Source organism: Schistocerca gregaria, chromosome 7 (genome assembly GCF_023897955.1).
Source record: "Schistocerca gregaria isolate iqSchGreg1 chromosome 7, iqSchGreg1.2, whole genome shotgun sequence".
Lineage (NCBI taxonomy): Eukaryota > Metazoa > Arthropoda > Insecta > Orthoptera > Acrididae > Schistocerca > Schistocerca gregaria.
In genome coordinates, this window is record NC_064926.1 from 348,740,541 (window position 1) to 348,754,272 (window position 13,732).

The 13,732-nt window shown below is 37.0% G+C and overlaps 1 protein-coding gene across 1 annotated transcript in view; it reads right to left on the reverse strand.

The window, feature by feature from the left end:
- Positions 1-2,699: 2,699 nt before the first annotated feature.
- Positions 2,700-13,732, reverse strand: part of LOC126282515 (mitotic spindle assembly checkpoint protein MAD1-like) — a 90,019-nt gene continuing 78,986 nt past the window's right edge. The window contains exons 11-12 of the mRNA XM_049982173.1: positions 11,589-11,779; positions 2,700-3,318 (exon numbers count right to left, since the gene is read on the reverse strand). Coding sequence (XP_049838130.1) covers positions 3,154-3,318; positions 11,589-11,779 — 356 coding nt within the window. The 3' untranslated portion in view covers positions 2,700-3,153. The remainder of the gene's footprint in view (positions 3,319-11,588; positions 11,780-13,732) is intronic.

Genomic DNA, 13,732 nt, shown 5'->3' on the forward strand with positions numbered 1-13,732 from the left:
AAATTTTATTCTGTAATAATGTTGTTAGGGCGTATATTGTTTGTACTTTGTCATAACGCTTTCTCTTCTGCTATACGATCCATACACCCAATAGGTTTATGACGTCATATTTGTTTACAAAATATGAGAGCATACATGTGATGTGTTACGACAGTGAACCTGTGACAACTGGAGGTACTTTATTTTCCTTATTTTTATGTTTACCATTAGATACACATTTAATTTTTTGTCAAAAGAAACCCAAAACCATGTTCTGAAATAGTGCTTTGCCTCAAGTTCCTCCAAAAAATCTTAACACAAACACACACACACACACACACACACACACACACACACACACACACACACACAAACTTCATATTAACAAACGTAATTCCACCTGATGATAGAGGTTTAAACCTTTGAAACGCGTCGCAGAGATAAATAAACAGTGACTGGTAACAGTAAACTTTTTGTTTCATTTAGTCAATAACAGTCACGGTAAAGCCTAACTTAAAATGTTCACATTTAAAGATATCACAAGCATTCCATTTCAAGAGGAACCTGCAAATAGAACACTGTTGAGGAGGACAGTTAAAAAGATAGCATTTTTGCTATTGTGAGTTTTAATTACGGGGAAGATTAACTGACTTCTGCATATCAACTCAATTTTCAGTCTCCAGCTAAAATATGCCAATTCACAAGGCCTATTAACTATAATGTATGCCTCAGAGTTTCTAGCATTCATAAAAATTCGATGTATGAGATTTGACAGTAATACATCTGGGTGGACCATGCACACAGAACACCAGGCTGTGATTACACTATCAGGAGAAATTGGCAGAAGCCGAACATTTACTGAAAAAATGGATGCAAAGTTGCATTCAATGACACCTCTATCACCACAAAGGTGAATGGTTCCTGGGACGGCATAATAAAGTGATTACATAGATCAAAATACCTGATAACATGATCAATAAAGATTGCACTTCGTATTTGAGCACAGGATGGAACCCAGTATCACAACTGTAAGTGGTCATGGCAAATGTGGGACATAAACATTGTCTTATATGACAATGGACAAAGTACTGCTGATGTCACAGCCAATTTAGTCAAACTGCCATGACACCATGTATTCATAGAAATTAGTTGTCTGATTTGTACTAAACTACTGAAAAAACTTAAAAAAACATGAGCTTGGACTAAATCCTCATGAGTTTGACTTTGAAATCAACAAATGCTGATCAGCTATTACTGTAGCACAGTTGCTGCCATAAAATCACACATGCCTATGCTAAAATGACAAAATTTTATCTGTGAAACTTTGGGACTGACAACAACACATTGTATAAGGGCCTTTTTGGGCCTGTCTCGTTCCTTTTAGAGTGTGCAAGACGAACTTGCAAGTTTAAGCTACTACCATAGTCTATTAAACATGAAGTATTCTTAACTGTCTCTGTAACTGCAGAATAGCTGGCTTGTTTCACACTGGTTCAGCCTCTATTAAACTTAGCACAACATTCCTTGACACTGTCACCTATCAGAATAACACTTGTGAAACTAAATTTGGCAAAATTATGACCAGAACATTTCTGTTTTCATGAGAAACCCTCTGAAAACTCCAACCAGTGAAAGCATTCCATGAAGCTACACTGTGCTCGGATTTGGGGCAATCCCCCCCCCCCCTTTCTCCATCATAAATCTGCCCCCGGAAGTGATATCCCAGCACCTGCACAGTTCAGATTGCCAATGACTATGGCAGTTTGCTGAACAGCAATGAAAGGGCATCAAATTACTCTCTGGATTGAAATCTGGATCAAATTACTTCTTTGATCACCCATTCCTATTGGCTTGGAAATGATATACTCTATCATTTAAAACTATGAAATCCCTGATCATGTGATCAGATATTAACTTTAGGTTGTTAACCACAAATGAAAACTGCAACTATATTCTTGTGAATAAAAGGATTATCAAGAGCAGATAAGGAACCACTGGAACATGTGGAAATAAAGAGAACAGTTACAGCTTGAATAAAATAATTTTTTGACTGACAGACTGCATTAGCTGGTGCAGTTTTGCTAGAATGCAGGCAGCCCCAACTGACAAGATTCAACATTTACCAAAACAGATAACAGTGAGCATGTGGCACTTAAGAGATAACTGAAATTCTCAGGTACACATTCAGTACCACTCACTTCATTGAGAGGTCAGTCACAAAATTATTTTAATCTAGCAAGTCAAATTCAGCATTCTGCCATTGACAGTTAATTTATCAGAAAATTAGAGAGACAAATATGCACAGAATACTGAACAGTAAGATAAAGTGTAAGCTAGGCAACATAAAATAATGTACAAAATGTTAATCATACAAAGAGAAGAGAGTATTACAAATAAATAGTAGCTTAAAAATTCTGCATATGATACTGTAATAATGTTTTTTAATGTAGGTAATAATATTTTTAATTCTTCAAAAAAGAAAATAGGTAACCTGAGATAAATGTTTGCTAAGTAATACTTAGTAGAAATTCATCAGTTAATAATGATTACCGCTATGTACTTTCATTTAACAAATAATATTTCAATCACCATCATTTTCTTACAATATGTATAATTACATGTTCATTATGTCATTTCTCTTTAAATGATACTCTATAATTGGTAGGAAGTTTTGATAGGAATATAAAGTTGGGGAAATAGCATGGAAAAAGACTAAAAGATACAATAAAAATCAATATATTGTGACAACTGCAGCAATTGTCTGTATGTACAAAAACATTCATTACAATTTTTGGAAGATCAAAACAGGCACAAAGGAAGGCCACCTTTGACACACAAATGAGACCATAAGTGAAGCTGAAGTATCACTTAAGAGGGGAGCCCAAACTGACATTTTTGATTTCTCAGTCAAGTTTTGGAAGAAGAACGATATGGGAACTTAAATTGATTGTTTCTACAATCACCAAGTATGATCACGTATATTAACCCTTGCTCTTCTTATATAAATTCTAAAACAAAGTGCAATGCACTTTATCCAATAAGCTGCTCCTCTCCTTTTTTTTTACTTTCAGTTTCACAGTAGCTCTCTGAGCTATTATTTCAATCATGTTAACATGACAGTTAAACACCATGTTTACTCATGCATTTACACTGAGGTAGCTGCAGTCAACACCATCATGATGTCGTTGTCATCAATGTCTGTCGATTGAATAAATACTGAGTAATGCCACTCAAATATAGCGGCACAGAATGATGAATGTGGAGGTTTTCCTGAATAAAATCTGGTAGAGATGAAGAAAAGGCTGTCTCCAACAGGTCAAGACTGTCATCAGATTTCATCTGCAGAAAAATGTAAAATGTAAAAGTTTTTGTCCATACCAACTAAAGTACTTGAAAACATTTTTACACTTAACTAATAGACATTACTTAACAAAATTGGTTCCAGAAAACATATTTACTGACTGTCACAAATAGCTGTTGTTTTGTATATTGTTATTTACAAACAGTTTATAAGGAAACTACAACAAACGTAGCCTGAAACATGTTCTAGATCTTCTATTGTAAATGCAAACACAAATGCACACACCAAGTCCCACTTCCCCTATGAACAAGTGATCCTTGCGATCTCTTAGTCAGTTGTTGACTGAAGATCGCCCAATAATCTGACAACTAGTTAGAAATAAAAAAAAAAAAAAATCTGTTGAACATAAACAGTTTACTTGTTGTCGTTGTTGTTGTTGTCTTCAGTCCAGAGACTGGTTTGATGCAGCCCTCCATGCTACTCTATCCTGTGCAAGTTTCATCATCTCCCAGTACCTACTGGAACCTACATCCTTCTGGATCTGTTTAGTGTATTCATCTCTTGGTCTCCCTCTACAATTTTTACCCTCTGCACTGCCCTCCAATACTAAATCGGTGATCCCTTGATGCCTCAGAATATGTCCTACCAACCGATCCCTTCTTCTAGTCCAATTGTGCCGCAAATTTCTCTTCTCCCCAATTCTATTATACCTCCTCATTAGGTATGTGATCTGCCCATCTAATCATCATCATTCTTCTGTAGCTCCATTTCGAAAGCTTCTATTCTCTTTTTGTCTAAACTGTTTATCGTCCTCGTTTCACTTCCATACATGGCTACACTCCATACAAATACTTTCAGAAACTGCTTCCTGACACTTAAATCTATGCTCGATATTAACAAATTTCTCTTCTTCAGAAACGCTTTTCTTGCCATTGCCAGTCTACATTTTATATCCTCTCTACTTTGACCATCATCAGTTATTTTGCTCCCCAAATAGCAAAACTCCTTTACTACTTTAAGTGTCTCATTTCCTAATCTAATTCCCTCAGCATCACCCGACTTAATTCGACTACATTCCATTATCCTCGTTTTGCTTTTGTTGATGTTCATCTTATATCCTCCTTCCATGACACTGTCCATTCCATTCAACTGCTCTTCCAAGTCCTTTACTGTCTCTGACAGAATTACAATGTCATCGGTGGACCTCAAAGTTTTTATTTCTTCTCCATGAATTTTAATACCTACTCCGAATTTTTCTTTTGTTTCCTTTACTGCTTGCTCAATATACAGATTGAGTAACATTGGGGATAGGCTCCAACCCTGTTTCACTCCCTTCCCAAACACTGCTTCCTTTTCATGTCATAGGACTCTTGTAACTGACGTCTGATTTCTGTACAAGCTGTAAATAGCCTTTCGCTCCCTGTATTTTACCCCTGCCACCTTCATAATTTGAAAGAGTATTCCAGTCAACATTGTCAAAAGCTTTCTCCAAGTCTACAAATGCTAGAAATGTAGGTTTGCCCTTTCTTAATCTATTTTACTTGTTATTCAACCTTAAATATTGATTCAGAGACAGAGGATAGGAGAACTGTACTGTGATGGAGGCATGTTCTCAGCTTGTAATTCACATGTGAATATTTGGGGGAAGGGGGAGGCAGAGAGGAGGGGCTGAGGATGGGGGAGTTTGGGGTGAAGCAGCACTGCAGTTATCCATGTTGTAGTGGGCACCATGCTCTGCCATTAGTTGGTTAACTTGTCCTTGGCTAAGCTTTGCCAACAGTAGTTCACAGAGGTGGACAACTGCTCATTGGTCCCCTTGTTAACTTTAAAAGCTTTGCAACTGCCATTCATAACTGAAATAAAAAATGAGTTTCACAGAGGGCCCTGTCTCTTATGAGAAAGACATGATATACCAATGGCAGAATTATATCAAGGGGGCATATGTAGACATGCCTTTTATACAGATATGAACAACCAAGGAAGGAAGATAAGTGTTAAATCCCATTGCCGCTGAGGACATTGAAGATGGCGATATGGACCAATGGCAGAAAATGGCATGTGGGTGGATCAGAATACTTCTTAGGTTGGCCAGTGATGAAGATTTTCTGCACAATGCTACTCATTTTAGGGCACAAAGCAGGACTGTTAAGTCACATCTCTGTGCAATAATAATGCAGGGTATTATTTACAGCGGGCATAAACGTTTTGGCAAGAAAACCGAACTAAGTTATGATGATTGTTGTTTGGTATTTGATAAAGCAATGTCACATCATTCTGGAGTACGTAATTATTGTGGCTGTCAATGCAACAACATAGTGTATGACCATTATTGTTCTCTTATGCTTAAAGAATTATTGTCAAATTGTCTTAACAGAATACCTCACTTTTGTGTTGTTATGTCAATGTAAATGCATGACAGGATATGCTGGATAATTCTCGTTACAATATGTGAGATATATAATGTAATTCAATGGTTATTTTTGCAAATATTAAAAGAAAAAAAAAAATTGTGTTTAATGTCCCATCGAGGATGAGGTCATTAGAGGCAGTGCATAAGTTTTTGCTATTGTTGTTTTCATTATTAACCATCACTGTTTCTGTTTCACCTTTTTAACTACACAAATATCATCACCATTATCTTCCTTTCCAGGATTAGGCTGGTGCCTGTTCTGAACTCAAAATCAAGTAGGGTGCAGTACCTAGAGGTGGCAGCCCCATCATGCAATTTAATCTGTGCAGTGTTCAAAACACAGCTAGGAGGTTATAAAGTTAATGGCAGACTCATAAACAGCCTCAAATACAGGACTGGATCAACTGAACTATACAAATATGTAAAGAAATATTTGATGGATTGTAGAATTTTGTCTCTGTTGTTAGTTTCATCATAACTGCTGAAATGTGGTCTCTATTGAGCAAAAGGTTCTGTTGCATTTAGTTCACGCTTTTATTGTCTCTTTTACCACAACTTTTTATTCCACATATATACATTTTAAGAGTACTTCAGCTTAATCCAATGTATTCTATCATGTTCCTATTAAGTCCCCTATATATGATAACTTCTTGGTCAAATTTGCTGTCTCCTATCCATGGGTTTGTCACGCAAGTGTGGTGTTACAACACAATCTGGCAAATTTAGCCTTATTTTTGAAGCAGCTGCCACACTATGCATATCGTGCCACGAAGTATTTTGACACTAGTGGGAATTGCTACCAATACACGGAAAACATTTCTTGCACTGACTTTAGCACTATGTATAAAGAAGAAAAATAAAACAAAATGCTGGTCCACGGAATGATTGAAATTCAGAAATAAATATACACATGAAAATCTGATAAAGGAAACATTGCACACTGAACATGATGATTACATCAACTTTAATTTATTTTTATTTCATTCAGCTCCCACTTTTGCGTTGTGCATGGAATACTGGTTTTCTTCTTAACATCTTGCTGCAGAATATATGCCCAGGAAAGACAACTCCTTAATCATTTTGGTAATTGCTGGTGCTCTTTTTCTCCATCCATATTTTCCTTAGGTCATAGTTTCCACAGTTGTGGAAACTCATGAAGCAATGAGACAAACTATAATAAAAACTCTTCCTCACTTACATTGCATTGCAAAACATCACATATCTGTCAAATCGTCTGTCAATCAAAATTTCTCTCAGACATCTGAAACACATCAAACAAAGTTGTAGACTGCCACATAATTTGACAAACTAATGATTTTTCTACCTACTTACAAAATCTTCTGCTGTAAATATAAGTACTTTAATCAAATAATTGCCTCTTTCATCTATGTCTGTATAACCATTATTTTTGAAGACGTTGAACTTGTTTGGTAACTATTATCAGGTATGTCACCCAATTCTTAAGTTAGTTACTTCATTCCACATTTCTGATTTCTACCTAGTGACTGTATTTGTTTCTAGTTTTTTACCTTTTTATTCTACATCTCGTAAGTCAAAAGTTCTTTAGGACCATCACATATTCAATAATTTCTTTACTGTTTCACAAAACTTACTCACTTTCATTTCTTCCTTACCTAGTCATTTTATGCTTGTTTCTTTTGAAGGTGTGTTGAGGGGAAACGTGTTCCTCTTAGCAACTTTTTGCTAATGTATTATAATCCAAAGTTCCCCACTGAACAAGAACTGTTTTAGGTTTTTGTCCTGTTACTTTTTATTAAATTTCTCAGCCCTCCCGCCTTCTTCCCCCAATCATCTTGTGGTGGTGGTTGCCGTCACTGAACAGATTTTGTAACTCTTCACAGAGCACCTCTACCTCATCAAAATGTGAAAGTGTTGGATCACAGACTTCAGAGATTTCTATAAAATATTTTTGTCTACATTTAAAACAATTATTACAGTTCTGTCTGAGATTACTTCAATATCTGTACTAATGTTATCAATTTTCTAGTCCACTGTAAATCGTATATGTAGTAATAAAACTTATTTCCCAAGTTTAATTTGAACATGTCATTCTTTCAGCTCACTTTTAATAACCTCATTATTTCTCATTTAATGTTATGTAACAACTCTTCTTACAGCTCCACTAACTCACTTTTTAGCCCTGAAGTTCAGCACTTTATTGTCTCTCAATAAGAAGTAGTCAAAACAGTTGGGGTTTTAAGGTCTCTGCAACTGCCCATTCAGCCAATATTTGTGTAGTACTGTGGAGGCACAGATGGACATGGGCAAGCTATTGGTGTGAGTTGTCATAGTCCATGCTCCCATCAATCTTTGACCTGGGTCAGGATACAGACTACCCATCATACAGTTGCCTGTCGTAGCTTAACGAGCTTGGTAATGCCTATTTATAGTGCAAAATCTCTGGAAGAGGATGGCTCCTAGCAGCCTCAACTCAGGCCTGAGTGCTTCTATACATGAGAGCTCTAGATAAACATTACCAGTTCACATACTGATAATGCACCAAAGGAGTCCAAGTCAATACTGTAATTAAGCTGTCAGTCAGTCTTTGACAGACACAGAGCAATCAAATATAAAGGATAGAAACACCATGCATTATGCAGTGTAGTTTAATAATAGTTCATCCATATTTGCTCCTTAAAAATGGATCCATCAATCTGGTTACATTATGAGTCTAACAGTTGCACAACCTTGAACAAATGGAGTGGAAATTAGGATTTACCATAGGTGGTCTCCTTGTATACACACATCCACCCACAACATTCCTGAGATACTGCGGACACACATGCATGCACCACTCAGGTTTTTCTATAGTACTATGGACATCCATATGCATCCTGGGCAGTCAACCTATCACTGCTGCGGACGAGTTCCTTCCATATCTCAGTGAACAAAAAAAATTCATACAGTATACGGGACTCATTGCATGCTATCATTTGAAAAAACACCACACCTTGTTTTGACATTTTGAATCGTTTATGAGATGCGACAATTGTTATGACCACATGATTTGCAATGTGCAGGGACGTGAATGGGCAAATTGTGCATGACTGTCCTTCAGATATACAACCCAATAACTCTAGAATGAAGTAGATATTGTTTTGCTCTACAATTTAAACAAAAATTCGAAATCTTATCTACATTTCATTTAATGCAATATATGAGCTAAAATAAACCATATGCAATGGGTTTTTTTACCTCTGCAAAATCTTTAAAATTTCGTGCAGTGATTTACTTAATTTGATTCAGTGCAGTAAGTATTGCATCCTTTATCAAGCAAAGACAAGACTATAAGATGTGCAAAAATCAAATTTTTTCCACCTAATAATTTTTGCATAATTGGACAATAAGTATTTTATATTGGCTGAAATGTAATATTTCAGCAGAGGCACCAGCGTTTGGTGATCAGTTCAGCCATAACAAAAAGCATTTCAGCACAGAATACAGAGAGGTCATTTGTAGCAGTGAAAGTGTTAAGATGCAATTAAGGGAGAACCCTCCCATTCCAAATGTAATAACCACAAGAATTAGTGATTAGGAAATATTTTACTTCATGTACTTTTTCAATTTTGGTTAATACAACCTCACTTGGTCATTTGCACAAATCATTACAAACTAACCATTCCATAAAAGCAGATGATGTTAAGACTTTTGGAGTGAACCATAGTGTTTCTTCAAAGCCAGCATGGGAAAATTTCTCACTTTTATAATCTTATGATGAAGGGTCATTCATATCTCTAACAACTACAGAACTGCAAACCACCACAACAGCAATTATGTAACAGTATCAGCTTCTTCAAGTGGATTAGGCATTTATGTGCTCCGAAGACAGTCTTTCATATTATGTTAAATAGAATGTATCTTGAAGTAAAAAGAACTCACTTCACATTGAATACCATCTTCAGCAGCCATGTCCTTTCCTACATAGCTGTAAAGGTGTATCTTGCATATGAACAGAATGGGTATTTACCAGCACTTATTTAAAATAACAGATAATCCCGACCAGTCTTTTCTCAGTTGAGGCTGATATGAAATGTTACCACTTCAAAAAAGTTCTGGTTTCATTGAATTAAGAAATTAAACCTTTTCCACTGTAGAAAACTACTCCTTGCAAACACCCTCTTACTCCTGTCGCACCACTAGAATTGTACAAAATTACAGACACAGCAACATACGAAAGCTCACATGACTTATCAACTAATGTGTGTATAGAGCTGCTCTTTGTGTAGGAATGACCACCACTAACCTGGCTGAATGTATGATTGAAAGAGACCTGTTTATTTTTGGGTGTCTAGTACCCAGCTGCAGCCCCTGCTCCATAGTGTGGCTAGTGTGGCCTGAGTGTTAACACTACCACATGATCATTTGAATCCTCCCACCTATCATTAGTGTTCCTGAACTCTAGAGATGAGAACTTGCTCTCCAACACAAGCTCGAATTCTGCCACCCTTTATGACTTAACAACCACTAGTATAACTTCCCTCCCACCCTTTCCTTCATGGTAGTTATTAGAATTTTATGACTTGCTTATTTATTTTCCTTTTTCACCATCTCTTTTGCCATTTTGTCCACCACAGCACTTACTCATCTAATGCCTTTCTCATTTCTCACAGCAGGTGGCCCCACTCAAGCTATCTTCTGGGTAACGAGCCCATTTATCCCCTCTGTCCCAATATCTTTTCTGGAGAATGAACATATTATTACGAAATCTAGAAGTCTGTTTCCTATTTTAAATATTTCTATTATTAGTATAGAAACTTGAATCTTCTGAACAGAGGTACTGGCTAGTCCTTCTGCATGTCTATAATTTTAACAACACTTAATCACAACCATTGGTAACTGAAGATGTTTATATCCAATTCTTCAGTATGACAGAAGATTTTAATAAGGAATTATGATAACTAATCACAACATCATTCAGTTCCTTGGGTACTTTGTATGAAACCTTTGTAGACACATCACATCAAACATGCAGTTATTTCCCAAGTTACCCACAATGAGATAATTTACAGCTGCAATTTTTCACATTTTCCTCTCATCAACTGTCTACATGTTGTAAGATTTTCCATGTCATTGCAATTATAAAGGTGACTCTGATACATAGAAGTACCTCCAACATATTCATCTCAGGAGAACAGTAGCATGTCAGTGGTTAAAGCCACAGGTCTTAAGTCTCTGTGTTCATGGACAATTGTCTCACTGTTTTAATGTTATTAACATGACAGAGACTGTGTCCATTTACACAGCACTTCACTCACTATCTGGTATAAGTCTTGTGTTTTCCTATATGCCTATACATCAATTTGTATAGAGATAAAGAAAAACATAAGGAAAGCCACACAAATGCATTAGTTAGTTACCAACACTGTATTGCATATACAACACAGCTTGAAATAAGACCATGTTGGTGGCTCAAGCTGCTGTTTACAGGGAAACTTACCTGATAAAAGCAATGTCAATAACAACCTGGGGAACAAGAATTAAAAGGTCAATTAAAACTGGAGACACTAGTAAATGATCTCCAATGACATATCACTGGATAAGAGGGCTATAGTTTATAAACAGAGCTTCTGGTACAGATTTCTGTATCAATACTATTCTATATGGGGCACAAAATATAATTCATTGCATTAAACAAAAATGTAACAATGAAGGATGATTACATATAAGAACATATAGGTCACTGAGTTAATGGAAACATAGACAGCCCATTTGAGTCAACTTTATTATTATAAGAGATTCACTGCCACATGCCCAAATTAGTATTACAGCTGCAGAAATAACCTAGAGAACAAATGAAATGTTCATTCTGCTTCTCAAATAAATGAATCAAACTAAAATATGAATATCCTTATGTGGATGACATGCATGTTGTGTTACCTTAAACATGAGGTGATCATCTTGTGAATCCGCATACATGCTCGCCAGACGGTAGTGATTCTGTTGAATGCGATCTATCTTATAACCCAAAAGCACATAACAAGCTTCACGAAATTCCTGGCCGGAAGATGTAAATGCCTCTTTCATTCGCTGCATTTTGAGCTGATAAGACGTCAACTGCTCACGGAGTTCTGTAAGAAGCAAAAATATGTTTTATAAAACTTCTTAACTTAACACATTCAATAAAATATGAGGTGATTACAAATGGGCACAGTCCTAAAGATATTACACTTCATAAAAGAAAGGCATTAAAGAAGCCTCTTCCAGCAACAATATTTTTTCCAATATAGTGAAGTGTAGGTGCAGCACACATTCTGCACTTTTAGTAAACTTTCTCCACAACTGATTACATTGCTAACACACCGATCAGTACTAGTATTACAGCTGCATTATGGCAATTATTGCTGTGATGCTTCCACCACCCACAACAGAACATTCAGTCACCAAGGTGACATCTATACACGTTTGGCCAGCCAGCCACCAGGACACTGAGCTGCTCAGCCACTATATCTGTATGGCCACCATACAGCCAGGCCCTGAGCAGTTTGACAGTCATCCATTCGAGAATACGGGCTAATGGGTATCCATGGCAGTCAAGATGGAGTAAGAAATTTGGACCTGCCTCCAAATGGAGTATGGAAGGGAAAGTGTTGGTGTATAAATTAACAGCTGGACGACAGGATTATAGAAGAAAGTACCAGCCCAATAGAGGCACCCAAGGTAACTGCATTCAAAAAGAGCAGGAATGAGAGGAGAGAATACTTACGCTGTGATTATCAATATTTAAACTAGTGGTTAGGCATGGAATGCTTACACAATGTTGAATGTTACGGAAACAGTGAAAAACAAAGGTTTTACAATAATGGATTTATAATGCAGATACCATCACTTGGCAGTAGCACAAATTGATCAATACGAGACTGAGTTTACAGGTGTGCGCGCTTGCTATTCATAACACAAATACCGTTTGGATTGAAGAATGTACTGGTGATGTTCCAGCACCTGTTAAACAGAGTACTACCAGGCCTGAAACCAAGGCATTGTGTATGAGGATGCTGTGTTTTCAAAGGACATCCAGGAGCATTTAGCATAGTTACAGATAGAACCTTGACTTTTACAAATTGCATGGGAATTTCCTATACCTAATGAAGCGAGATACCTGCAGTTCTTTATGGGCATGGCTAAAACATTACCACAAATTTGTGCACAGCTTTGCAGAAATTGGGACACCCCTCATATATCTTCTGAAGAAGTGGGTAGTTTTCTTGAACACCACATTGTGAAGGAACCTTTATGTGGTTGAAGGACTTATTGAACACAGATAATATTCTTGGCGGATTACCAGAAGCAGCCTATACCATTGTGATGGCTTTGGTTTGTTTGTTTTGTTTTATCTTGTTTTAGGGTGCAAACACAACTAGAGTCATACATGCCCATGTCCGAATTATAGAACACTAAGACAAAGGGAGAAGTTGAAAATGACTACATGCTAATCTCAAAAGACAGACGAGAAGACAGCTAAAACCAGGAACATATAGAAAGGTCTATAAAATATGCCATTGAGGAATGGAGGCCCTAAACTAAAAATTAAATGGCCTGCTGCCATATTGCTACAATGGGTAAAAAGTGAAATACCGTCGACAGCCAAGTCATTCACTAAAATGACTGATAACTCAGATAACAAACACAAATGAGAATGTAAGTGGATTAAAAAAGGGAATTCTGTCAGGAAATGGCAGACTGTCAAACGTTCAGGTCAATGACCACAAAGTGGTGGGAGAGCACAACTTAACAAACGGTGAAGGCTAAAAAGACAGTGCCAGATGCGCATCCTAGCCAAGATGATCTAACAGCGAGGGAGCCAAGACGAGGTTGTCCAAGCCGCTGAGAGAGGCTTAATAACCCAGAACTCGTTTCCATGAAGGGAGGACCAGTGGTATGCCAAAGTGGTACCACCTGTTGACAGATGGCAACACAGAGACCGATGTGGCCAGAAACCCACATAAACATCACATTGGCTCCATCAAGAGTGACCAAGCGACAGCTTTCCTGGATGCGTCGCATTAGGGGATGGATGGTGTACA